General features: G+C 34.5%; 4 protein-coding genes across 11 annotated transcripts in view; 3 read left to right on the top strand and 1 right to left on the bottom strand.

The window, feature by feature from the left end:
• The window catches only part of LOC139994476 (very long chain fatty acid elongase AAEL008004), a 37,259-nt gene extending 18,486 nt beyond the window's left edge, over positions 1-18,773 (top strand). For 4 of the 7 annotated variants that reach the window (XM_072017449.1, XM_072017288.1, XM_072017200.1 and 1 more), the window contains 7 exons: positions 9,146-9,295; positions 11,998-12,188; positions 12,859-12,939; positions 13,770-13,853; positions 14,685-14,741; positions 14,816-14,921; positions 14,993-18,773. In XM_072017449.1, coding sequence (XP_071873550.1) covers positions 9,238-9,295; positions 11,998-12,188; positions 12,859-12,939; positions 13,770-13,853; positions 14,685-14,741; positions 14,816-14,921; positions 14,993-15,462 — 1,047 coding nt within the window. In that variant the 5' untranslated portion in view covers positions 9,146-9,237 and the 3' untranslated portion in view covers positions 15,463-18,773. The remainder of the gene's footprint in view (positions 1-9,145; positions 9,296-11,997; positions 12,189-12,858; positions 12,940-13,769; positions 13,854-14,684; positions 14,742-14,815; positions 14,922-14,992) is intronic. The other 3 variants (XM_072017617.1, XM_072017693.1, XM_072017533.1) reach the window with 3 other exon arrangements.
• A 1,179-nt stretch (positions 18,774-19,952) lies between these two features.
• Arl8 (ADP-ribosylation factor-like protein 8) lies at positions 19,953-23,828 on the top strand. The gene is made up of 3 exons (XM_072019653.1): positions 19,953-20,412; positions 20,871-21,187; positions 21,269-23,828. Exons 1-3 carry the CDS (start codon positions 20,290-20,292, stop codon positions 21,387-21,389), a joined length of 561 nt encoding a protein of 186 aa, XP_071875754.1. The 5' UTR covers positions 19,953-20,289; the 3' UTR covers positions 21,390-23,828.
• Positions 23,643-27,600, bottom strand: Udt (protein undicht). 2 transcript variants are annotated; one of them, XM_072016488.1, is made up of 10 exons: positions 27,412-27,600; positions 26,861-27,109; positions 26,620-26,777; positions 26,405-26,552; positions 25,890-26,316; positions 25,671-25,825; positions 25,362-25,601; positions 25,005-25,237; positions 24,779-24,929; positions 23,643-23,677 (listed from the first exon to the last, which is right to left on the bottom strand). In XM_072016488.1, the coding sequence occupies exons 1-10, from the start codon at positions 27,461-27,463 to the stop codon at positions 23,667-23,669; spliced, it is 1,824 nt and encodes a 607-aa protein (XP_071872589.1). In that variant the 5' UTR covers positions 27,464-27,600; the 3' UTR covers positions 23,643-23,666. The 2 variants fall into 2 exon arrangements, with proteins under 2 accessions (XP_071872589.1, XP_071872502.1); XM_072016401.1 differs by lacking the exon at positions 23,643-23,677 and having other exon boundaries at positions 24,530-24,929.
• Positions 23,688-24,757, top strand: LOC139995971 (protein FAM32A). The gene is made up of 3 exons (XM_072019977.1): positions 23,688-23,828; positions 23,955-24,087; positions 24,162-24,757. The coding sequence occupies exons 1-3, from the start codon at positions 23,743-23,745 to the stop codon at positions 24,282-24,284; spliced, it is 342 nt and encodes a 113-aa protein (XP_071876078.1). The 5' UTR covers positions 23,688-23,742; the 3' UTR covers positions 24,285-24,757.
• Positions 27,601-27,659: the final 59 nt, after the last annotated feature.

Genomic DNA, 27,659 nt, shown 5'->3' with positions numbered 1-27,659 from the left:
AAATTTATTTAAAATCAATCGGTGAACCTACAATGATACCTTCGTCGAAAATTGTAAATTTTATCCATTGACCGGTCGTTTGATCTCGTTATATTACTTGCATTTATTATACATCGGTAGATGATCGTTTCAAGTCTGAATTCGTGGCGCGAAACAAAGATCAGAGGCAATTGCCAATGACTCGAGTCGTTCCCCTTTCTTTCCGCGTACGATAAAATTACGTATCTAATTAACGTCGTGAATACAGAAACTATCGTGACCTCGACATGGTCTCCTTCGACGATTTCACGTATCGCGATTTTGTTACGTGTACGCATTTCCAAAGTCATGCCAATCGAGGAGTGGAATAAATACACATACTCGACGTAAGTGCTTGTGGCTGTTTCGTGAATTTGAATTGAATGGGCCATTAAAACATTTTTAAAAATCCATACATTTCCGACCGTTTACCGACATGTCTAATTAACATACGTGAAAAAGCGCGAAATATTGAACGATGACGACTGAAAAATTATAAGTACCGGCCTTGCTAACGAAGCAGTTTTCCGTGTGTGTGGAAACTTTCTTCTTTGTAGCTTCTATCACGATTTGCAATTAGTCAAACTGGTAGGGATTTTGCAACATACAGACCAGGTCATCTCGCTCCTGGACTTAGAATAATAAGAGGGAGAAGTGAATGTTGGCGGTTCTAGTACCTTCCAGAACATGAAATTAAAATTTGCCCGATCAAAGGAGCTGTCCTTCTGTTCACGAAATATTTCTAACTCTAAGATTTCACTTGGAAAGTAAGAATGTAGTAGGACAAATAGTTTACGTAATTGGAGTTCATATTGATTCTCTCCACCACCTATTATTTCTTGTCCATATAAATGGATAGAAGTTTACGTTCAGATAAATGGATTCAGTTAGCACTTCAATTAATTGGACACTAAAAGTTCGTTCCAGTAAACGAAATTCGTACAAACAGAGTTCCACTGTAATAAAATTCTATCGTTCATCGCAGTCTCATTTACGTATACAATCAAAATTAAAGGATTAACTTGTCAGTGACGGAATCTTTACAAACACTAATAATACTCGACATACAATAACGTATGTTTAATTAACAAAGATCCTTGAAGTGTCAGAACTACCGGAAGCGGGACGGTCGAGGTCGCGACGAGACGATGCGAAGATGGAAGATCCGTGCACGAATAAGCGGTTCGAAACGCTAAAAGATATATGATTCAATCGACAGAGAGTACTCGTGCGATACTACAATCAGCTGAAAAGCATGTCGTACACTTCTATTCGCGAATACGTGGCCGCAATTTCTCGTGAGTGTCAACAACGAGGCATGTCTGCTTATTCCTTTCTCTCGTTGCCCTCCTCTCTGCCTCTCCCCCCCCCTCTCTCTCTCTCTTTCTTTCTCCACCAGTGAAGTTTTGCTCTCTGTCTCTTCACTTAATGCTCCCCAAAACAGCTACATGTTCTCCTTTTCTCCTCCCACCGATAGTTTTCTTACATCTCTTTTCATTTCGTTGCTCGAACGCGCAACAATTCGCGTATTACTTAAGATCACCGGCCGGTTGCGTCGCTCCATAATAGTTAAACCTGCAGTTTCGTACCGGCGCGACGCAGCTATAAGCCACGCGCCTTTGACTTTCCCGCCGTATGCCGTTTCACCGACTGCTCTGTCATATATCACCGCGACATAATCGAATACATGTCTATACGGAGTGCCTCGGAAATGATCGTGTAATCGACGCAAAGGAACTGATTCTACGTGAAAAAATAAATCGAGACCGTAGAATGAAATTTGTTCTTATGGCACTTCATTCTCGGGAAAACCGAGTTTGAAAATTAGTCAAGCATACTTAAACGACTAACACCGGCCTGACAGAAGTGAATAATCGACAAAAGGTTATTCTACACGCGAAAATAAATCTAAACTGTACATTAAAATTTGTACAGAAATCCCTTCATTCCTGAGCAAATCTTATTTGAAAATTGATGAAGTGACGGCTGTTCACTCGCTTGTAGTAAATATTTTGTAATTTCCGCGTACATTTTCCAATTGGTTTCAAATTTGACCAATACAATCATAACAGTTTTGTTCCTTGTTAATGAAATTTCAAAATATTTATGTGACACGTATAATTTATTCATATAAATTTTCTGTGGTTGTGAATACTCGATTGAAAAATAAAACAATTATCTTATATTCCTATCTTTTCTTTTATTCTGTTCCTTCGTTCGTTTACGATACGTTCCTCGTGACTTTTGTTCGATCTATACGATGCTACACGGTTTCTAGCGAATGATATGATACTACGACAAGATTAACGAGACAGAGCAACCCTGCGTTCAATCTGCGCTGCAGTTTCCCGTTGCAAAACGTCGATACTCGAAATTATTATCCATGTTGATGGAATTCCGTTTGTCCTAAATATAGGCTTGTCACGAGACATACAAATTGACGCCTGACGCGGTCACTTTCACGTGACATGTTAGAAATAACTGTGAAATCTCGCGGCCCCGAATGAATTGTCCTGAAACCGACGTAAACCTAAATATGAAGCAAGTTGGATCTTTCTCGCCGTTTTTATTTCTCTAAATCAGAGAAACGAATTGCAGAAATCTTCAATTTCATTGTTCCAGCAATCAACCGTACTTCGATCGAAGTTGAATCATGATGAACTGGAAAATATTGTTAAGACTATGATCACAGTGAATGCTTGTCCCGAAGAACTATCGTTCTAACGAATCAAACATCTGAAAACCGAAATGAACGCTCATAAGAGTTTATACGCGTATTTGACTGCTCTAACGTATTCGTTAGACTAAACGAACAAAAATATACGAGGAGATCATTTGATGTAACTGGTTTTCGAACAATCTGTTCATAAAGTCATTTACACCAAAAACCGAAAACCTACGTACATACCTATTCGTGGAAAATAGACCATTAAAGTATATAGAATATTAAATAATTATTTCCACCTCACTCGATCTCGTGACAACGATATCTGATGAAGAAGTTATAATTATATATACATTCTTTAATCGCGAAACAAAAAAAGAATGTTTACGCGTTAATTCTATCAAAGTGAAGTAAGAACGAGCATTCACTCGCTTGATCTTAAATCTAAACACACCTATAGAACGATATAGTTGGTTAAAAAAGGTATCTTCTATGGTAGCCTGAAACCTAAGACACAGTAACCGAAGAAAAACTAAACATCGACGAAATTTCGATCTTGCTCCAATCGGCATCGCGAATCGCGACGCGTATCGAGGATAGACATGCACGCGAAACCACTTTCACGATCGCTCTACCACGGATTGGATATGTTCCAGTACTGGTTCAGAGACCTCGAACTATTCCAAAGTTTGCCCTCTCGAATTAACGTTTCGCAAATTTTGACGATCCACGCGGTCGATTATGCGTTGACCGAATTTCAAGCATCGCAGATACAAGCGTTAGTAACCGGTTAGACAGGCGTCCTGTTAAACAAACTGAAACATCTGTCTTGCGTTTCATAGCCGTCACAGTGGTAGAATCTAATTTAATTGGGGCCAGACCTTTCCATTGCAACACACCTTGATCGCTCGTAAGATAGTTTAAAGCACGATAAATAATCCTTGTATATACTTGACTTAAAGAATCACAATGTGTAATGTTTTCGTTTCAACCGCAAGCTTGATTAAAATTTCCGTCGAAAATTTATTTTCTATATAAGTGGCACGCTCGATCTGCCGTTAAATTGTGTATTACTGCTGCGCGGTTAGTTCCATGTTATTAACTCACGGTATTGTATAACGCCAATTACGGATTTCTTGCACAACGATGTTGTAATTTCGCGTATTTGCTAAGGACCATCTCTCGTTTCGTTAAACTCCCAATAAATGGCAGTATATTTAAATATATCGGGGGGGCAAATAGATCCACTGGCTGCGGTTTCAATCAAATAAGAATGTAACGTGCAATCATCATCGCACAATCTTTTATGAACTCTCCTACTATCGCGGCAATGAAATCTTACGTATTTCAAAAGCTTTTATATTCATTGTTATCTTACACTATAAACAACGCATTGAAAATTGATCGACTGATTGAGTCTCGGAATAAAGATTCAAATCAATCGTGATTCATGAAAAAAGCTAGCTCGCTAATGTATATTATATATAGATGTTCAATTATTAGTGGTTACACGTTTGATATTTGACGTTATCTGCTCTCGTCACGAAATAATAAAAAATAGATTAATAAAGTTAGAGATCGTAAATCAATAATATGCGAAATAAATTAAATAAATTAATATTAATAAACTTATAATTAATTTTATTTATTATGTAAAATTGCTTGTATATATGCACGATTTATATCATTACTACCAATTGCTACAATTATTTACACATTTTTTACGTTTATTGGTCTTACCTTCTTTTTCTTTTATATAACTACTATTTTATTTTTGTTATCGATAATAATATTACTAAACTTATGTTTATATATATTTACAACGTTTATATATTTAGAGGAAATTTGAAAATGTTAAGCATTATATACTTGAGTCTATAATTGAGTCTATAATTACGTTTCATGTCTGTTACAGAGGCACATAAAATATCTAAAATAAAGTAGGCACTATATGATATGTAATGAGTGAAACAATCCTCTGTTTGATTTCCATTTCGTCAATTCTATTCACAAAGATATGAATTTTCATTTCCTCAAAGATATTGTTTACAATGTCGCTCTCTTCATCGAAGATTTATCGAGGTAATATGAGTATTTCAGATGCGACATAAACAGTCTTGTCGCCGTGCATTATCGCTTTCAATCCAACAAGCCTTTGTTGTACCAACCAAACGCTAGGATTAAAGATTAAACGCTATACGCCAGCATAATCGCTTGACAGCTTCAGTTTCCGTCGAATACTGTGACTCACACGTACGTAAAACCGATCGCAACGTATTCGTCACTTTAGCATCATAATCTTATACACAACATAATTATCAACAATTCGTATCATGAATTACTCGCTCGTACAAATATAGATTATGTCATTGTGCGATACGAACTATGATGTCATAATAAACGTAAAAACTTCCACGAAACGGGTTTCCACGAATTATGCTACTTTTTTGGCAAACTATATTCGAACATGAAAGTTAGCTTGTCGCGAAATTATACATCAAGTCTAATTTCCTGTGAAATTTTTACAATAAAAATTACCTGAAATACCAAATACATGTCAAAGATATCTCGGCATGCACTATATACGTTAAAGATATTTCTTTGGTATTTTATTGTTGTGTTTGATACATAAAACACGATTCTCGAAGGAGAAGACAAGTTATTTGTCGCCATGTTGGCTCTCATTCGAATTACAAATAGGTCATATTTTACGTAACATTATGATATACGGTGAATCTCTAAGGTCTTCTGTCTTCTTCCTGTTCAATGATCGTAGCTATCATAGCTGCAGGTAACATTCTGACGAGATATAGAACACAGAATTTAGAATCTCATTTCTGGCCGACAATAATCCACTTGAATAATTAAGATCCTCGTTATTGCTAACAGCATGCTATTGTATCGATTTCATGTGGAACAATGTAGCATTCTATTGCAAGCTTCTTCAAGCTTTTATAACAGCAATGGGTATCTTGCGTAACATGATAATGTAGTAAAGAAATAGAGGTTGCAGGTATTACAAACAGTTCAGAAGTCGGTAACAAGTGAAAAATAAGAAATAAAAGGTTGATAGAAGAGTTCTTACTGATAAAGAGTTCCAATTATCGATTCTTCAAGTTATATTCCAACGTCGGAAATATCTTTGCAAGACTTATTACAAGAATCTTGTTCACACCTGCACATCGCGAAGTTCTTCTTTCAGAAATAAACGAGATTGTGTTCCTCTCGGTTTATTTGGCCGATGGCGTCGCGTATACGTTTCGATTTCATAGACCTCCCCACTTTTTACTTATCTACAGTTCCCAACCTTGACGCGACCCAACACCTTCCAGCAATTAACAGTCTAGTACGATGGGTCACGTGTGATTGTGCAATTACTTCGTAATGGTGTCACAATGTCTATGTCGTATCGATCAGTTGTACAACGTGATTCCACGATACTGTCGAAAAGACTGACCTGTAAATATCATCTCGTAAGTTTCTTGATTCCTATCTACGATACCTCAATATGTATGGCGAATCGAACGTTTGTGCGATTTATATATCCGCAAAGCAAATCGCTCGTACCGCCCACCGTAGACGAAATAAACGCAGACTAAATAATTGGTAATTTAAACGTTCCTTAGAATAGAATATTTTATAATTCTCTGCTTTCAGACGTGCCGATCGCAACGAACTAAATTTCATCATCGACGTATCATCCGCAATTTGGATATCATACTCTTTAGACAAAGCTATTCTTTTCTCAAAAAAATCGAACCTTGTTCCAAGAAGTTACGAGAAAAAAAATTGTCAAGTATACCTATCTCACAGGGTATGTAAATCGCGATCGAGTCACCGCGGTGCATTAATTTACAACAGTATGCGTCGTTTCTTGCGGTTGTTGCCTGTGAAACGAAACATTTAGCCGGCGTGGATATTGAGGTCAGTGGTTTGTTCATCCCATAGTTAACGACGATTCCAGTGTCGAGACACAGCTTCGAGCGCAGGCACGAGCGAACGATTCCTTGCGTAACGTACGCACAGAGACACTGTGTGCCACCGTGAGCTACCGAATCATCGAGTTGTCGTGTGCTACCGAGACCCACCAAGACTCATCGAGTCGCCGCTGGCCCGTTTTCTGCGCCCGGCCCATTATAATGTATACAGCTTTCGCAATATATTCGCGAGGTATTTCGCTTGCTCGGCGCGTTTTCGACTTTTCATTTTGCAAGCGAACGAGACGATCGAACCGCGCGATCGCGATCCATCGCGGAACCGACGAATCATTGCAGACGCTCCATCCTACTTGGCACGAAAATCGATACCTTTATCGCTGGATCGGTACTCCTATCCCCTGCCATGTCTTAGAACTTACAATACCCTGATGTCTTTATCAAACGTTTTTTAAATTTTTCAAATCAGATCGCGTTATATAAATTTGAATAAGAAAAAAATGAGAATGTTTTTAGTCTAATAGACTTTGTACAAAGATGATTTGTGACACCTGGATCATCTTGCACAGTTGCATTAGATTATTAGTGACATTTTACAAGTAACAAGTTCGAAGTTATCTAGACGTTGATTTTAATAAATGAGACGTTCTCAGAAGGCACGTTCGATTAAAAGTTACAGAAGAGTAATAACACGCAGTTGCTGTTCTTTAATTCTATCTTAGAATTTACTATTATTTATGTAACTTTCTTGCAATAAATAAATTTATGAATTTAAGAAGTTTAGACATTAAGGAGTAGTAACGCAATGGATATCTCTCATTTGACAAATACAAGTCATTTGATTATCCTATTCCGCGGAAGAATTGTAATACAATTGTAAAGTAATATTACAAAGCACTGGTCTATAATCTACAACCTGTAATCTGTATGAATTCACTGATATTATTAGTGAAGTCTTCGTGCAATGTTTGAACAGGAAACTCGAGTTAAATAGATTCGAACAAGAAACTTGGACAAATTAGAAGATGTTCGGTTCTAATAGACTTTATATAGATATTATCAACGACATATGGCGCGTTGTGCAAAGTCCATAGTCAATATTTGTCAAATTTCTTGACATCCACGAAGACAAATCTTGATTTCTGGTTTTTTCCTTCGACTGAAGAGAGGGTGAGAGAGAAAAACAGGAGAAGAAAGGGTAGGGCGTTAAAGTAGTAGGTAGTCCCCGAGACTCCGCGTCCGTGTACAAATCGGTGACCGGCTGGCCGATGATAAATGACGACATCCATTCAAGTCCGTTCTCGATTGGCCTTGACGAGAATTCTCTCGTCGACCGAGTTGTATTGAAAGCGAAATTCAACGGGTTACCAAACCGTCCACCAGCATAGAGAGCATGCTGGGTGGATGTAGATAAGTTGTTGGCCAGTTAGTTTACAGAGACATGATTAATCATCCTTGGCACCCACTGTATAGGCACAAATAATTATCTTCTCGCGCGAAGATCCTCTTCCGTATCTTCGAAATTCTTTGCGAGAAAATCGTTTCGAGGAATTAACGAACATCCTGTCACGTGTCACTTAACGCTTCTTCGTGATAATCATCTCATTTTCTTAGCAGAAGAAACTTCATTAATAGCTGCTTTTCTAACTGCAACGACTCAGTAATCTAGCTGAATTCCAGTTGGAAAGATAACAAAAGTAACAGGTATTTCATACTTATGGATCATAGGTGTGGAGCAAGTTGATAGCTATCACCAATTTTGGCTACGATCACGAGTGAAATTTGACTGATCGTTATTGGAAACGACGAAACTATGGTGGACATAGTGGTTCAAGGCCGTGACGATCCATGGTCGGCCCATGAGTTGCGCGAGACTATTCAATCGTGTAATCCATAACAAAAATTATATGGCCACTTTCGTAAGCGAATGTACGCGGTGAATTTCGGATCATGAGCCGATCTTGGTGGTGCGCATATACGCACACGCGAAATCGCTTCTAACTCAATGTCGATGCCGAAAATCATGACACAAATCGATAACATTTTATGTAATCAGCTGGTCAATCTCTACGGCGACGTTAAGTAATACGCCCTCATTCACGCATGGAACAATAGAACTTAGTAGGAAACCGACTATTCGCGAACTAGCTGAATTTACGTGTTTCCTTGCTATCCAGTTTTAAATTATTCTCACAGTTTTCCCTTCTTTTTCTTTCTTGTTCTATATTTAATGCTAAGCTAAATCTTATCGTACGTTTAACTCTATGTAAGTATTTTTAAAACGTTCAAGTATAGCTCTATGACGCGGAGAAAGATCTTTTATCAAAAAATAATAGAGATTGCTTCCACACGCGTTTATCGAAGAGTGAAATGTACTTTTTCTACGCTTTTATGTGCATTCTTATGGCCCAAACAAGGAGCCCGCTTTGTTTTCCACAACGTCCTTCATGTTGTCTCAATTTACTTTCGAAATCGACCTTCATTCTTGGACCGCGACGATGACTCTTTCATGCTTTGATCGTTTCAGGAACTCGTGGATCTGGTCGTGAAAGTCTACGCCCTTGATTCTGACCTCAGGAAGATATCTTGCAAAGGTTCTCTTGGCAAAAAGCAAGAAAAATGTCGATTGTAATGCAGTACGTAGACCGGCTACACGAGATACTCGACAAAAATGCAGGTAAGCCTCTAATGAGATCGTACACATACGTTACAAACGCGTAACATGGCCAGATGTAGATCTTACGATCTTTTGAAGTTTTTCACCTTCCAAACATTGTGAACAAACCTTAAACATTGAGAAACATCTCAACGACGATCACCAACTGGTGACTGGAAGCGATTTTATTAAGCAAGAACAGGAATGGCTGAACCCTCTCTCTCTCCATTCAATTCTCGTTTTTCTGCTTTCATTTCGCTTTTCACCTTGGTCTAAACGGAATATCTGCAGTTGATCGGAATTCATGGCCAGTATTTCCTGTAGATGATATGGAAATTGGATTATTCTTAATAAAAATGATACGATTGTGCTGAGTAAAATGATTAGATTCTATTTGAACAAAGTTGAAAAAAATCGATAATTCTTCCGTCCTTATTTCTTTTTATCCAACATGTATGTTTAAGAGTATGCTTGTTTTGATTCATAAACATTTTGCAATAGCAACAAGGTATTACGTAAAAACGATGACGATAAGAAAAATAACGAGAATAATGTCAATAATAATTAAAGAGACGCAAAATTTACGATGGAAAATAAAATAGTCATGTATAATGCATGTTTAGTTATGAAATGAAACATTAATATAAGAAATAACGCATAAAGAATACAAATTACAAGTCCATTTGGAAATAATTGCTTGTAACAACTCATGTAAAAAATATGTAAATAATATACATAATCAAATATAAGTAGAGTTTTACTTTAAAAAAGATAACATCAGAAAAATATCAATATATGTACATTATTGCATATAAATAAGGAAACAAGAGTTCAGGTAAATGAATAAAACATACATGTCTTCTTCGACGTAGGCACATTGTACAGGGGTAACATTGTCTTAATGCGGGGACAATCAAAAATTACAACTGTTCCACAGGATCTAAACTTTTAAAAGAATCTTTTAAACTTTTCGAAAGAATTCAAAAACATAAATCATACTTTATCCATCATAGTCGGCAATGCGGGTATATCCTGAATAGAAACTTCTCTGAAATTACGCAAGCATGACCTTGCACAAAAATTTTCCACGATGAAAACGAACACGAATAAATAAAAATTAAAGCAATAAAAGTTACAGATGACTATTCCTCAAATAATATCAATAGCAAACTATTACAAAATAAAAATCTGTTGTGGAATATATAGCGAAATTCCAAATATCTTTTCTCACTAACTTAAACCCCGATTTCTTTCATAATGCTACCAACTTTCGCTATTTCCTATCTACAGTTATACAATTTTAGACGTCGTTCTTTACTTCATAAATTTTAAAGTTCTAGCTAGGTATCTGGAGCTTTTGTTTGCTATCACTAACATTTCAACGAACCAGAACTTATATTTTTATTCGCATAATATCGACTCATATCAGTATAAAAATTAGTTTCATAAATATTTGTTTACCCAGTGAAAGAAGATTCTATAGAAACCTAACATGCCAATATTACAAAGGATCGGTGATAGGGAATTCCAGAATTCCACATATCATTTCTCCCCACGTATCTCTAACTTGGCAACGCTTTCTCAAAAGCAGAGGTGAAACCTTCTGCGTGTATCACTTATAACTTTTATTCATTATTATCGTATATTAAAGAATGCTTGAAAATACTCGTCTTTTTATCTTCTCCTTTCTAAAAACTTTTTCTCGGGAAAACGACAAAGAAACAGAAATTTAGAAGTTTCATGATTGAACGACTTGATCCATGTTTTTTAGCACGACTGAGGAAGCATGGAGTCGGAGATTTCGACAAGTGCGTGTACAGAAAGGAAGGATAGAATATCATTATTGATTTATTTATTTATTTATTTATTTATCAGGGTTGATCCCGTTAGAATACATGTATTTATAACGGCAGCTAGTTACCGGATACAGAAACTTACAAAAAAAAGGAAAGAAAAAAAATAAAAATCTCGCACAATATGTGCTGATGAAAAAGCATGGTTAAGCAATAGATTTAAGATTAAAATAACGTCTCATAAATCAGTCGCTTATATGACACATCGCTGGTAGAAAAGAAATTATATGGCCCAAAAAAACTATTAGCTAGAAAGCAAATACGATTAAGCAAACGTTATTCTTCGTGATTCAGCGATAGCCTGTATCAAAAATGAATTATTCATTTCACACAGCTGAGAGATACAGCCATCAGTCTCGAGGAGGATTTTTAACTTCTTCGGAAACACGCAAATAAGAGACCGTATTCTCAGATTCGCCGAATAACTTCCAATAGTAGAAATTCCCGCAGCAAAGGAAATATCACGATCGAAGCAGATTATCACCGCTTTAAAGTAGAATACTGGAAGAGCACCATAAAACAGCACCAAGGTCATTCAACTATTAAAACCAGCAAGGGACCAGTTAATTAAACATATTTTACAACTGGTTTTAACGCGTATAACGACGTATAGTATAATAATGCGATAGTTGACTGAACTTTTGAAGGACGAAAAAAGTATAGGAAGATATCGCGTGATGACACCTCAAGGTCGAGACCGATACACCAATGCTACGCCAAGGCAGCTGGCCATGCAAGATCAACTACGGTCAACCGAAGACTAATATGTCCTAGAAGTTTTCTCTACGTTGATTAAATTTTTGGAGTTATTGATGAATACCAATCGATCAAGCATTGATAGAATGTTATACCTGTAATTTATTTTTTCAGATCAGAGAACAACGCACTGGTTCATGATGAGTTCACCGTTCCCCACTCTGTTTATCTGCCTGAGCTATGTATACGGAGTAAAAGTTCTGGGTCCAAAGCTAATGGAGAATAGGAAGCCCTTTCAGTTGAAGAACGCTCTGATAATTTATAATCTATTCCAAATGGTGTTCTCAGCGTGGCTCTTCTACGAGGTAACATCTCTACTTCAATTGAGTGACCCTCGTTGCACTTGTTTCTCTTCTCTTCTTTTTATATCTTGTTGTATCGAATAACGTGTCGTCTGAAGAATTTTGTTGCCCGTTATAATGTGTTGTCCGATTCAAAAATATATTCGTTGCATGAACAAGTCTGCGATGGTACATATTTGGCTTATGGTACATAAGCACGCACAATCAGTCTCTTCTGTATCAGAATGTGCCACAGGGAACCAAGAATTACACATTAGCGTCGTACGATGAATGATTTCTGCGAAAACATCAAACGTCCGGCTAATTCATCGAGTTCGAGATTGTGTGTGACCGATATCAATGACACTGCTTAATTAATATTTACGAAACGATTGACTATATAAACTCTTACGTGACATCTTTTTCAATGCAAGATGCAGAAAGGTTGCTCGCTTCAGTATACAAAATTAAACGATTCGTTGTTGTTAAACAAATTAATATCGCTTGGACAATACTTTAAAAGGCTGGTGAAACTTTAGTTGACACTTTCAGCGGTTACAAATAACCGAGTCGTAATGCATCTTAAAGTTACTTCGCGTAAGAACGCGTTTCGGACTCGATCGATTAAGCCTTCGATTAATGCAGAGGAAAGCGCAAGATAAAACATTAATTTTCAAACAAAAAAAAAAAACAGAGTCTGATGGGCGGATGGTGGGACCAATATAGTTTCCGTTGCCAGCCTGTGGACTATAGCAACAATCCAACCGCGGTGAGGGTAAGTCTTGTCATACGTAATCTTCTCTGCAGATGGATCATCGACCGCCATTCCAACGAGACGGACCTCCACCAACGATCTTGTTCAACGATTTTTATATGCGTATACGTACGAGTATATATGAAAGAAAGATATCGTTGATCTGCTGCTCCATATTCCTCTATATCCTCAAATCTAATTTCATTAATCGTGATGCACTATGACAACGTATACGCATATTTTTGACGATAGAACGTTTCATGTTTTCAAGGGCCTTGGATTGTAGAAATTGTAGAATTGTGCTATAATGCGAATTATCTTATGCTTCGTAGGCAGTCGACCAGGGAACGAAACCATCTATGAAAGAGGAGTAAACTATACTATAGCGCTTGTGGCTTGTGTATTTTGCATTTTTACATTTGCTTGTTTCTGTTGTTATCGTGCAATCTATACTAATTACATCTTGGAATGCCTGCATGCCAGTCCAAGTCCGAATTAACTTTTATTCCATTAAATCCATTGATATCGAGAAAAAATCAAATGACAAACTGATTAACGATTCATAAACTTCCTGTAACTTTTACGTAAATTCTTCTGAATCCGAGGAAAATTTGAAGAAAAAATGATGAATATAGAAATAGGTAAGAACTGAAATTGTAGGAGAATGATGAACGTCGACGAAGACGAGTTGTTTAGTCTTAATTAACACTGTCGCGTCCCAGTCATTACCATGATTAATTTTTCTCTGAGAATATGCACACGAACGCCCCTTTCTTTTCTATGCCTTCCTCTTTCGTTTATTTATTCTTTTCATTGATCGGAGAATGGCCTCTGGGCGGTTGTGGTTGCAGATAGGAATGTCCGGATGGCTGACTGGCGACTATTCTCTAAGGTGCCAACCCGTAGACTACAGTGATCGACCCCAAGTACTAAGGGTGGGTGATATTCCCCATTAACACGCAAATGCATTACACTATGTCAAATACAACTTCTGCACAATCTGTTAGTTACACGATAAAACTATAAATTCTATATTGAGACATATAACAATATTGGCAAAGTTTCTGTTGAAATTGAAAAATTCAAAAATCTAAAAGTTCGAAAATTTCGAAATTTAAAAACATAATTCAAAAATTCTTTAAATTATGCGATTTAAATGTGAAACTTTTATTTCGAGTACAGTTACATGTTTTAGCGTTGTTTCCTTCAGCAATATTCTAAGCGATTGATTGGATACAATTGAAAATTCTCATATTTTCTTTCATATTTCATATTTCTTAGTCTCTTCTGTCAATATTACCCAACTCTGTACTCATAACATCATTTTTCCTGCCTACATGCCACTAAATTTTCCGTAGTACTTGAGAATATTGTAGTTAATTTAGCAAGCTAACACACTTCGAAACAACCGCTTCATGCAATTAATGCCACTTAACAGACTACGAGTAGAAAACAAAAATTTGAAATAGACACCATTCACACGACGACATTACTTACTGGTTACCACCTAATAACTATCACAAATAGATACACAGAAAGATGCGCAATAAAATGTTACGACTGTTCATCAAAGCAACTCTATCAAAGGCAAATCTTTTGAGCGTCTGCAATTCTTGTTCTTTTATTTATTCTATAATTTTCCATCATTAGAGTATATAATTTGTTAGCGACAATCTCTGTATCTCCAAGGATTTGCTTCTATTACCACGTATCGTATTACGAACAATGTTAAAGGGATTATCTAATCGATATTTTCCAAAGCGCAGATGGTGCACGCTTGCTGGTGGTATTACTTCTCCAAATTTACGGAATTCATGGACACGGTAAGTAACTGGAAGTAAATTACATTGGAAGTCTTTGATAATCTCGGTCGTTTTACTGTCCCCTATTTTTGTAGATCTTCTTCGTTCTGAGGAAGAAGAACGATCACGTGTCGACATTGCACGTTATTCACCATGGTTGCATGCCAATGTCAGTGTGGTTTGGCGTTAAATTTACACCTGGTAAGGCAATTCACTTCGCTGTCGTCAATATTTGCAAAAGTATCTTTAACATATATCGTCTTTCCTTCCAGGCGGTCATTCTACTTTCTTCGGACTCTTGAACACGTTCGTTCACATCGTAATGTATACATACTACTTGTTAGCTGCGATGGGTCCGAGATTGCAACCGTATCTCTGGTGGAAGAAATACTTGACCGTCTTCCAAATGATTCAGTTCATCGCGGTTATGATCCACGCGTTCCAACTGCTCTTCATCGACTGCAATTACCCGAAGGCGTTCGTTTGGTGGATCGGTCTGCACGCGACTATGTTCTTCTTCCTATTCAACGAATTCTACCAGCAAAGTTACCAACAGAGGAGGAAGCCAGTCGCAAACGGCATGAAAAAGGATCATCAGCAGAACCATCAAGCCAATGGCGTGACGAACGGTACAAACAGTAATTCGTCTGGAAGAAGGGATGCGGCCGATTATTACGTGAAAGGCGACAGCCTAGCCGCGTCAGAGCTCAATCTTAGGAAATCATACACGACGACCGAGTGACCCGATCGCGCTACGTCGTAGCCGTCATTAATTCATCTCGTCTTTTTCCATCGATTCCTCGAGTCGCATCCGGGCTTCGCTCTATCACCCTTCCAGTCCAATGATCCTTCGAGACCAATGGAGAAAACATTGAGTACAAAATTACTCTGTATTGCGACTGCGTTGTAGCGTATATTTGTGAAAGGAGATAGAAGGTGAGAGGAAAAGAGTGTGATACGAAGCAACGTACAAAGGTACTCCCGGATGTGTTGCGACTCAATGTCACGGATCCCTGACCTCGCAACTCAGGTATTCGTGATCCTTCTTCGGTTCGCTGTACGTACACCTGCCACGACCGACAAGGTAACTCGTCATTGAATCCATCCCCCACCCCCTGCAAAGGAGTATATGCGGGAAGCAAACGAACGAAGAAGCCGCACCGCCGTTCATGTAATCGTATCTCACGTAGAAAACTAATTGCATCGATGTCCCGATGAGATCGCGGATATAAAAATATGTAGAAAAAGTTAAGTTAAAAAGTTACAAAAAAGTAATTTTCATCGCCATCGCATTACCGATCATGGTAATTCATAGCGGTATTACGATACGCAACGGTAATTGTAGAATAATTGTTTTTATAGACCATAGTGAAATTGCAGTGTTTTCGCAACACGCCTTCGAACTCCTAGGTAAAAAAGGCCTCTCACCACTTTAAATCGGCTGAAATAATCCGATTTAATTTTCCCATCCTTTCGTGAAAATGAACATTGTTAAACATCATTTTTTGATTTACATACTTTTCAAATACGTCAGGATGATAGCTACTTGCGAAATGTTTTTACTGTCATCGGTTTGCGCGCGGTTCTAAGATTATGTAAAAACAAGAAATTATATAAGAGAGTTAACGGTGAGTCTTGGATTAAATTACGTAACAATGCCACCGACCGTTGTTTTATTACATAATTCGGGAAGATCTCTTTTGCATTTTACTAGGATCCCGCGGGTGTTAGAAAATTCGCACTTCATTATTCCAGAATTTGTGATCTTAATTAGGCCGATCTATAGTACACAATCTACGCACTTTCATACCAAGTTTCACGATTACATAAACGGTACGAAACCTGGGCTTAAATTCATGTCCGTATGCAAGGTGAGTCAACTAACGTTAGCCAAAAATTTCTCCGTTAATTTTAATGATACGAAAAAATGATTAAGGGAGAAAATATATCGATATATAACAAAGGAACATATATCAAAAATATATCGTGGCACAAAAAATTTCTTTCTCAAGATCATAACCCAATATTTTTTATGTAAAACATTTTCTCGTATTAATAAAACTAAAAGAAAAATTTTTCGCTTGTGACGTTAAATGACTCATTCTATAAAGTATTGAATATAAGAAATAGCAAGTTTCCTAATGATACTGATTTTAAACATATTTTAAATATTTCTAATTGTGTGAATATTTTCTTTTCACAACTCAGGCATATCTGTTATAAATCGATGTATAAAAATTACTTTCAGTTGAACATAAATCATCGATACTGTATATACGACGTATACATATATTCAATTTCGAGAGATACTTCATCTACGTGGCAGCCGTAGGTACAGTGTAACATATTTAGCATTGTACATAAAATACATCATCTATTCAATATGTTCGACTCAAAAGCCATTCAGCTGAAATTAAAAGGAGAAAACGAAAAAAAATGTAAGGTAATGGAAATATGTGCGAAGCAATAAATCAAGACAGTGTACAAAACTAATCATTTAAGCTATAAGAATGACTACTAATTGATGATGAGAATGATTTAATGATTTAATCGACAATGAATAACCGATTTTGTATATTTAAGATTTTTCACTGATTGGCTTTTATGCCGACTATATTATAGGCATCGCGAAGTCGCGCAAAGCTAAGGAAACTCACGTTTTCGATTACCGAACATTCAATCCTTGAAGGGACAAGAGAGCAACGTCATCCGTGCCTTGCGAGCAAACTGATGTGCCTTAATATCTGGAATGTTCTGATAATTACGCGCAATGGTCATTCAATGCTCAATATAAACAGCGAGATGATCTATCGGCGAAAATTCATTAACGAAAAGCAAGAGATCGCGTTTCATTTTGTAACACGATCACTGGCGTCAAAGCTGTGATTACCAAAATATTTCGTCGTGTCACTTGTGATCTAGACATTAAGGTTTCAACTCAGAACGCGTCGTCAAACAAGCCGAATTAATCAAGGGGTTTTTTATCGTTTTTTTTGTACGTATATCATGAAATTATATAGGGTTAAATTGTTGATCAAATTTTCCAACATCACAGTTGTTGAAATTATTGTTAGAACTAAGAATATCTAGAAATGTTTATATTTTCTAGCGCAAACATCAAGTTCCCGAATTCCGCACAAATTTATTCTAATACAATACTTCTATTTTTCTAAGCGAATGCTTGTAATCCGACAGATCTGTGACGAAGATCATTCGTATATCCCATAAACCAATGTTTTCTAACTATGAAATTTTGTGTGCCTCGCGTCCTTGCACAATGTAACATTCTTATCGATACCTACTCACACTTTCTAAAAGAGAATCACAAATGTTTGTATGCCTGAGAAATTCTTTGTACATCTATCCATAAAATTACAGCGACTAAGATACGATTCCCGAACTTTGTACCACAGATATAATCAGATAGTATGATGATACGATTGGTTTGCACAAAATGTCCACTTTGTGTTTCGTTCGCTTTGCACATTTCGTACACTTTGTACATAGATAGGATAGTTTTGTACTGTCGTAAGGAAAGGAAACAAAACTTTTGAATAACACTTATTGTGCCACGCGAGAAAGGTCGAAAGTTAAAGAAAACGGCGAAGGAAAAGAAAAGTAAAAGCAGGTAACATAAATTAACGTGCGCATAATGATAATTTATATACGAATCTATATCTAGATATTACGAATAAAAAGTTGTTAAAAAAAACGTATGAAAAAGAATCTTCACCGAGACTAATGATTATTTTGTAATCGCGGCTATGTACATAATACTAGTAGAACAGTTAGTGAAAAATAACGAACATGTCTCACGTTTCATATTTTTTAAAGAAATTGTTCTTTTTTGCAAAGATTTTCTTTTGTACAAAAAAGCAATATACAAAGATACCAATTAATTCTCATTAGTAAAAACTTTCAAACTTTATTACAAATGTTTTGCTTATGCGATAAAAAAAATCACGAAAACCTATACTATACTAAAATTTTCTGAACAAAAATCTCCAGAATAATATTCGAGTACCTCTTTTATCGGAAACATTCTAATTGGACCCAGAAAACTTATCAATTCAAATTTAACACTTGCTCACGCAATTAATTTTTCTAGGGATAATAAAGAAAATTATTTATTATTTATTTACGACCTCAATTTTGAATTGAAAAATTGACGATAGAGAGAATACAATGTACGTAAGTAGATCCAACCGATTAATCAGATATTAAATGTGGAATTAAACGCAAAAACGATGAACGCAACATATTTAAAACTCGAGTCTATGCTTCAAATTGTACATAAATGAAAGTAATCATTCTATATATACAACGTGAACTTAATTATGTACCCTTGTTTCTTATGCACAGATAAGAAGAAACTATAGTAATCTGAAGCAACTGAATAAAAGAATTGATATATTTATTATGATATTGATAAAATTAGAAGTTCTTGAAACATAAATTGATTGAAGCATATACAGTATACAGTACATTGTGTAATCTACCGCATGATAGAAAAGAACAATTCTTTTTCAACGTGCATTTGCATGGATTACTACCTACAAGTATGTGACGCATTCATAATTTTCTGTCGCTTAGACAATAGTTCTCAATCTATATGTTACGATATTTAAATGATTGTTACGCGGACTATTTAGGAACAATAATATAATAAATAAAAACATAACTCAATAACAGTTACCTCATATTTGCGCATAAACAAAATTAACAATAATTAGAACATACCGATGAAAAGATAAAATCTTATTCTTCGTAAACGAAAGATTGAGAACCATCAACGCCATAGTTACATAGTAGCTTGAAACTGTCGCGAATCATCTACCGCGACCGATTCGTATACAACTTGCAATCTTACAATAACGGTCATTATTGTTTTAATGTGAAGATATTTCATTTTATTTCCTACAACTTTATATTAATAATAGAATGAATTTTCAACAACAGTATAAATAATAGAAAATTCCATAGGCAGCAATAAATACATTTATATAGTTACAAAATTGGTCCTTTAATTCGATAAAAAATACAGAAATTCCTGCTCATATCCATATACGAATTCTATATTATAAAAGAATCTCTCTAGTCGACATAAAATTGTGCACATAAGCACGCGTATGTACAATAAACCAGTACATTTGTTGGAAAACGGAACAGAAGTCGCCAACGCGTCCTAATCAGTGAATTATTAATTGAACGAAGTATCAAAGAGTAACATCTAGTTGAGAATCGCTGTAACGTCTTCTGCTGCACGTCAATGCCCGAACTGTCAAGATCGTTCTACCACCATCTACTATAACTCGCAATAAGCTTGTTTAGCGTGGAAGATATTACTTTTTCATAAGATAAATTCGTGTTTAGCATCTTGTGACGCATCACAGGCACTGGTGCCGCGCGATTAGTCAGCGCCAGTCACTGACTAGCGCGGTACATACTTTCAGAGTTGACGGACTGACGTCGTAGTCGAGTGCAAATGACTACATGTCAAAGACAGTGAGCGGCGTACTTTAAGTGTACTTTCTACCGGTGGAGCTGGATTTCCTCCGATTGAATAAAAATGTTGGCTCTCATCAATCGAATTTTGGATTGGTTTAAATCCCTCTTTTGGAAAGAGGAGATGGAACTCACTCTTGTTGGCTTGCAGTACAGTGGAAAAACCACCTTCGTAAATGTTATAGCGGTACGAAAATTTGCTTTCATTGCTACAGTTTAACGATTGGTATTCCTATTCGCATTTTTATTAAATAAAACGTACCATGCTCATTTGAAAATCACTAAATCGTCATATTTTACCATGATAAAAGAACAAAACGTGCACCGTTTTGGTTAGATTCTATATTTCATTCGGGATAACTTTGTGACTGATGTAAACCTTGCACCCGCCCTAATATAAAGATTTAAAATTACATATTTTTGCAATCATTTTCTGCGAAACGAACTCGATTGTTGTCGTTTTCTTTTGTTCCTTAATTTTAGATAGAATTCATGAACAGTTTAATAAAATTATACATTAGTTTTTTCATAACATTAACATATTTATTATTTTGAAACATTTTCTGTATTTTATCACTGTATTATTTTATATTCTGTAATGAAACAAGTATACTCCTATTTCTCATAGAATATAATCTTTTTCAGTCAGGACAATTCAGCGAAGATATGATCCCAACTGTTGGTTTTAATATGCGTAAAATAACGAAAGGCAATGTAACTATAAAGGTATGGGATATTGGAGGTCAACCAAGGTTTAGATCAATGTGGGAAAGATATTGCAGAGGAGTGAATGCAATAGTATATATGGTAGATGCAGCTGATTCTGAAAAAATAGAAGCAAGTCGCAATGAATTACACAATCTATTAGACAAACCTCAGCTATCTGGTATACCAGTGCTGGTTCTTGGTAACAAAAGGGACTTACCTCTTGCTTTGGATGAAAATGGGCTTATAGAAAGAATGTATGTTTGTTATTTAAAAAATTATAGTCGTAATAATAAGTAAATAATAAATGTGTGTCATATAAATACTTTCTTTTTCAGGAATTTATCAGCAATTCAAGATCGTGAGATCTGTTGCTATAGCATTTCATGCAAAGAAAAAGACAATATCGATATAACATTGCAGTGGCTTATAGCACATTCTAAAAGTGGTGTTCGTTAATATGTGTAACTAATTTTATGTACTTACTTGTCTTTATCGAAAAGCCCAAAATATTGATAGAATGGGGATCAAATGTGCAAGGGAGTGTTGAGTAATGATTTTATTCTGAATTGAGTGATCAATTATTGTAGACACTTTTTTTAAACCTAAGCTTTAGCTGTTATCTATTCAGTCATATAAAAATCATAGAAAGTTTGATGAAGAAAAAACAAAGAAATTATGCTTAAACCAAATATGCTCATGCAAATGATAACAAGACATACATCCTGCAAGCACCTTAGAAATAAGTAACAATTTTTTATATTGTGTTTTCAGATAATCAATTTAAGTAACAGTGCTGTTATTCTAACTTAAATCCTTCAAGAAAAAATAGCATTTAATGGTTAATGTAGAAATGATGATAGCTAGTACGAATACAAGCGCAAAATAATATCAATTATCATATAGTACACATTTTTGAAACTATTTAATTAAGATTAATAGATCACAACATAGAGATTATGAACAATTGATTGCTATATGTACACGAATATGATGCTAAGTAAACTTGTATAATTAATGGAGAATTATTAACAATATTATATCAATTTATTACGATCCTTAAAGTATGACAGTTGTGTTATGTATATACACACACATACACGTATACATACATATATATACATACATATAAAAAGGAATAAAACAATGTAATCCATTTTTTAAATGGAAGCTTGCCTTTGATAAAATTTTTATTATCATTGGAAAATAAAAACAATAAAATGTTATATGTTTTTAAAACAATAATATAGAATTTTAAGCTATGTTATCTTATCCAGTGCAGAAATGTTATTGGTTGATGTGCATGACGTCATAACACTATCGATTGTGTATCGTCGAGAGTCGATTCATCTCTAGCGAGTTTATTTACTGTCCTACATAGTTTGTGTAAGTGAAAGTATAATGATTGTATGTACAAGATTATCTATTTAACTCGAAACCCACGCTCATCAGAACATATGAGAATGGCAACAGCGTAACATATACGCTTATGATATAGTCAAATGTAGCACACCATCTATGAGCGGTTGCTAGAAGTATAATTAAGTGAAAACACAGAGCGATTTGGGTGTCACTGAAGGACTTTAAATTTGACATCACAAAAAGGAGAAAATGATTTTCGCTCGATAATTTCATGCCTCTGTGCACTTCCGAACAAGCAAGCGCAGCCAATTTTGTTCCTATACTTAACTTCTTTGTAACTTCTTTTTTATTAATAACTGATATCTTGGATTACGCTTACCTGAAATCCAATTACAACGTAATTATTTTTTATTTAAAACTATATTCAACTATCAAAGTTATTAGCAAATTACAATGAAATGGTTCATAATCTTACAAATATCGAGGCCCTTTTTCTATTTCATCCAGTAATTTTCATTTTTAACGTATTAAACATTTTCTTCTATATCGTACTTCAAAATTTGTTAAACCACTTTCTAGAAATTGACCGCTATTACCTAATTTTGATCGCTCTGTTATGAATACATCGAACGTAAGAATAAGGAACAAGTAGAGCAATTGAAATACAAGACACCTCGCAGACTAAATGTCTAAATATAAATTCTGTGAAGTGTTTTGTTACACCTCAATTGCTTTCTTATTCTTACATTTGACGCATTCAAACAATCGTGTTCCGAATTCCACAATTTCTGAAGAATCAATTTTTTCAGTGATTCTAGGAGCATCCGAAGAAGAGCTTTCCGTTAAAGCTGAGGAAGATCCGCACCCGAGAAGACATCAAGAAAGCATGTATCAAAAGTCAAAAGGAAGGACGAGAAGCACTTATTTATTTTCTTTATTTTTTGTTAATAAATTACTATATTCTGACATTTTGTACTATTTCTAACCCTGCTTTATATGTGTCATCGTTCAAAAATATAGTAAACAATTAATTGTCATTCTTATGCTTGCCTATCTCGAGTAGAATAATAGATATGAACTTTTTTATAGAACCATACAACTAAATAGGTTCTTGTAGCGTAGAACTCAATATGTTCATATCTATACTAGTATGTAACCAAACAGAGCAAATCCCTAACTTTAAGTTTAAATACATAGATTCTCATATATGCTAAGGTTCAACCAAACAGGGCAGATCCCTACTTTTATAGGTTCTTGTACATGCTAATTTCAATTTAAACTCAGCACTTGGCCGCATGGTGCAGCACCTGTACTGTGAAACAACTAGAACTACGGGCGTGATCACTCTCATTTCCTCTCTGATAGTATATATAATCAGCTATAACCTGAGAACAATTTATAAGTAAGAATAACAATACATTAAATAATAAATATTTATTTAAAAATTAACATGCGAGCGACAACTGATGATGATCCATATGCTCATGTAGCAAAAGGACCATTGAAACTTAAAAATGATCAAAGTGTGATTAAAAAGTATGTATCTGACAAATCTTATTTTTAGGTTAAGTTTAGTTACATTGACAGTTACTAAATATGTAGATCAAAATTTACTTATAATCCTTAAATTGTTAATAATGCAATTATTATTTTTTTTAATAGAAAAAAGAATAAAGAAGGTAAAAAAAAGAAATTAGTAGAAGTGACAAAAATTATGGAAGAAGAACAATCTAAGGTAGTAGAAATTAAACGAACAAAAGCTGAAATAGCATTTCAAAAGATGCAAGAAAAGATGGTAAGCAATTATTTAATTGATAATCTCATATTATAAGATAAGGTAATATAATATAACTACAATATTACTTGCAGCAAACTGAACGAATAAAACAAAAGGCTTCAATGACACACAAACAACGGGTAGAAGAATTTAACAGACATTTAGACAGTTTAACAGAACACTTTGATATACCAAAAGTCAGCTGGACAAAATAAATTCTTTCCATGCTTTATGTTATACTATATTTATACATAAAATGTAAGCATAAATAATGTAATACTTAATTACATTAGATTATTCTTAGATAAAATTTTTCATAAGATTATTCTTTATTGTAAATTTTTTCATAAAAGTACATTAATTATTAAATTCAGATCGTCATAAAAAATTGTAATTTTAAAATGGATGGATTCTTCTCACTAAAGCTTATTACTATTCTATTAATTAATAAAAGATATAATTTTTAAGTATAAGGCACATTTTTTTAATGCACTTCATATTGTAACATATATATAATGAGTATTATATATTACAATGTATAGTAAATATCTCTTTGAATTTAAGATTTACAATAAATAAGTGCATTATGTATATGTATATTTGTCTCTAATTATTCATGTCTAATAAACGATATGTACACATATGGACGGAACTGATTAATAAAACGGGTTAATATACTATGTTTCAACCAACGGTATATGAATCATACCTATTGTTAAAAATAAGAATGAATATAAAGACGAAGTTTTTATACTTCCACTACCATAATGAAATATTTTTATATAATTTTCCGTTACGACCCAAGGATTACTCCCGTCATCGAAATACATTGGACATTGATCACGTTCCCTTTCATATTCCTAAATTTAATTATAAAATATATTTATAATTATATATAATGCATTAAATAAACTTATAAAAGCACTTTGTATTACCTGCAACTCTAACGCAACTGCGGCACCTTCAGTATAATTACTGCTTGTAACATCTTGTTTAAGGTCACAGAATGGTCCAATAGCTTGAGACATGAGAACTTTATTTAAATCTGCTCTTTGATATACCCAGCAACGATATTTACTAAAAGGATCTAACTCATCGTAGGTTATCAAATACGATTTTAAATTTTCTTTCCAAAATCCAATACATTGCATTTTGTAGTCCGGGAGACCTATATTTAAAAAGAACATGTAGAATATGTTATTTTTCTACTATATTATATATATATATATATATATATATATAAGTAATAGTATATATATATATACTATTCTACTATAGCAATTTATGCTTACTGTAGATATCCACAGGTCTTCCTAAATGATCTACTGATAAACAATAGGTTTCATCAATGGCAATTTCCTTTTGGTCAGTATCACATACAGAAAAATCTGAAATGTTTTGTTTGCAATAAATATTTGGACGTGGAGACTTTGTAACACCTCCTAAAATTCTAGTTTCAAATAAAACATCTCCTTTTTGAGCAAACATGTATTTTCCGGCCACTGGACAGCGTACTGGTACGGGATTCTTAGCTAAAGGCACAATAAATATTAATAGAAAAATCTAGCATTAGATATATGGAAAAAGTATTTTATACTGACCTAAGAATAAATCATATTTCCAAGCTTCCTTGTTAGGGAACTGGACCCACGAACAAACTGTATGGAAATCATCTTTAATAACTGCAATACCACGTCGATATCTGATAATATTATGATGTCGACGTACAAAGTCAAAGCATACATAATCTTTTTGACTAAAAATGAAAATTAATTAAATATTGAAGCACAACGTTTATCAATTACATTAAACATCCATACCATCCATCAACAGTTAATCTAGCCATCATCACCCTGGTATCCCTCGATTCGCGACAAACATAAATCGTACGTCTATAACGACCTTCATCAGGATACCAAGTTTCAATTATATGCGTTTCGTTAATGAAAATATCTGCATCAATATTGGCAGTGTTTATCCATTGTCCGCTCATATCTTCTGGTAGTCTGCATCCTGGCTCTACCACTTCCGCTTTAACGGGTGTTACCCTTAATCGTTCTGGACTTTTTTCAACTGTCTTCAACGTATTACATTCTGCAGTAATAGATACACCAATATAAAGATCATCATCGCGATTCTTTAGGAAACATCGGTATTTTTCGTCTTTTCTAGATTCTTTCGTATTTGCAACCGCGAAAAAATGATTTTTATCAACAAACCAATCTCCCAAACAACTGTATTCTACCACTGAAATAGAAAATGGAATATTATTTGAATTTTACAAGAAAGAACTTAGCAAAATAGTATTAACTCCTAATTTAACAAAATACATTACCTCCTTCAAAAGTATTCTTCATACCAGCGCATTGTTTGTACGTTATATTGAATTTTTGATTAGTTATTAAAAATTGTGTTCCGGCAGTTTGACATGATCTAATTTGAGCATCTGGATGATTGCATTCTCCTGTAAATCTGAATCGATTCTGTAATAATAAAAAAATTGATAAATTTTGTATATACTATTGTGCAAATGTATTATTAAATGTATACCTGATAGGCAAACTGCCAAACTCCTTCAAGAGAAGATCTACAGTTTACTGGGACATAATTCTCTGAAAATAGTGTTACTAACTGTTGATCAGGACGTAACCCTTTACATACATTTTCCACATTTGGCTCAACACCACCGGGTAGATTCACACAATATGCTAAATCATAAGCGTGCAGTATTAATGCATTTTATATACAAATTTTTTTATTAATTCCTTTAAATTTATCATATATACTTTACCTTCAACTTTTTCTAATACATTTACAGTTCTAACAATTAATTTAACACAGTGATAACAGGTTTCATGTTGAAACACAAATGTATAATTAACATGATACTCTTCTATCATATCAACGCATCTGCCACGATCAGTCATTGTTTCAGCATTTATTTCTGTTAAAGTATTCCTTCCATTTTCCCAAGAAAACCAAGATCCTCTAATAACTAATGGAATTTGACAAGAACTTGATTGTTGAATGGAATACACAACTAAAGAAACATAAACATGAAAAAAATATGAAATTGTTGTCATTTATATTGAATTGTTTATATGTTGTTAAATATATTAAAAATTATATCATTTGTAATATGATCTCACAAAAATATTGAATATTCAATAGAGTAATTAATTATATATTTTTTTAGTATATTTATTTTTTAACTTAAAAATGTTTTTATATAAAGTTTTTATATAAAGTTTTATATAAACTTTTAAATACAGAATTAAAAGTGAAATTTTGTATACACATAAGTGATTATACACATGTAATTTACAAATCGCTAGAATTTACCTTGGCATATAAAATATAAACAAAATAAAAGTAAATGTAATCGTTTAATCATCTTGTCATTAAATTTTGTTTAATAAATTTTATAAGTAAAAAAAATGTATGTTTTGTATACATATAACTGATACGTAATTAATCACAAAAAAATTTACTCTCAGTGCCCAACCCACTTGTGAATCATACATATGCTGCCCTCTGAAAATGAATGTACTATTTAAACTTGAATTAACCCATACAACTTAATGTGTTAC

Source organism: Bombus fervidus, chromosome 1, assembly GCF_041682495.2.
Source record: "Bombus fervidus isolate BK054 chromosome 1, iyBomFerv1, whole genome shotgun sequence".
Classification (NCBI taxonomy): domain Eukaryota; kingdom Metazoa; phylum Arthropoda; class Insecta; order Hymenoptera; family Apidae; genus Bombus; species Bombus fervidus.
The sequence above is the reverse complement of the archived record's forward strand: the minus strand, read 5'-3'. Positions and strand labels throughout refer to the sequence as shown.

Coding starts and splice junctions, on each gene's coding strand:
- Arl8 (XM_072019653.1), top strand. CDS start 20,290: ATGTTGGCTCTCATCAATCGAATTTTGGATTGGTTTAAATCCCTCTTT. Junction 20,413..20,870: donor CCTTCGTAAATGTTATAGCG/GTACGAAAATTT, acceptor AATCTTTTTCAG/TCAGGACAATTCAGCGAAGA. Junction 21,188..21,268: donor AATGGGCTTATAGAAAGAAT/GTATGTTTGTTA, acceptor TTTCTTTTTCAG/GAATTTATCAGCAATTCAAG.
- LOC139995971 (XM_072019977.1), top strand. CDS start 23,743: ATGCGAGCGACAACTGATGATGATCCATATGCTCATGTAGCAAAAGGA. Junction 23,829..23,954: donor GATCAAAGTGTGATTAAAAA/GTATGTATCTGA, acceptor TTTTTTTAATAG/AAAAAAGAATAAAGAAGGTA. Junction 24,088..24,161: donor AAAAGATGCAAGAAAAGATG/GTAAGCAATTAT, acceptor TATTACTTGCAG/CAAACTGAACGAATAAAACA.
- Udt (XM_072016401.1), bottom strand. CDS start 27,463: ATGATTAAACGATTACATTTACTTTTATTTTGTTTATATTTTATATGC. Junction 26,778..26,860: donor TGTATTAGAAAAAGTTGAAG/GTAAAGTATATA, acceptor CTTATGATTTAG/CATATTGTGTGAATCTACCC. Junction 25,238..25,361: donor AAGACCTGTGGATATCTACA/GTAAGCATAAAT, acceptor TTTTAAATATAG/GTCTCCCGGACTACAAAATG.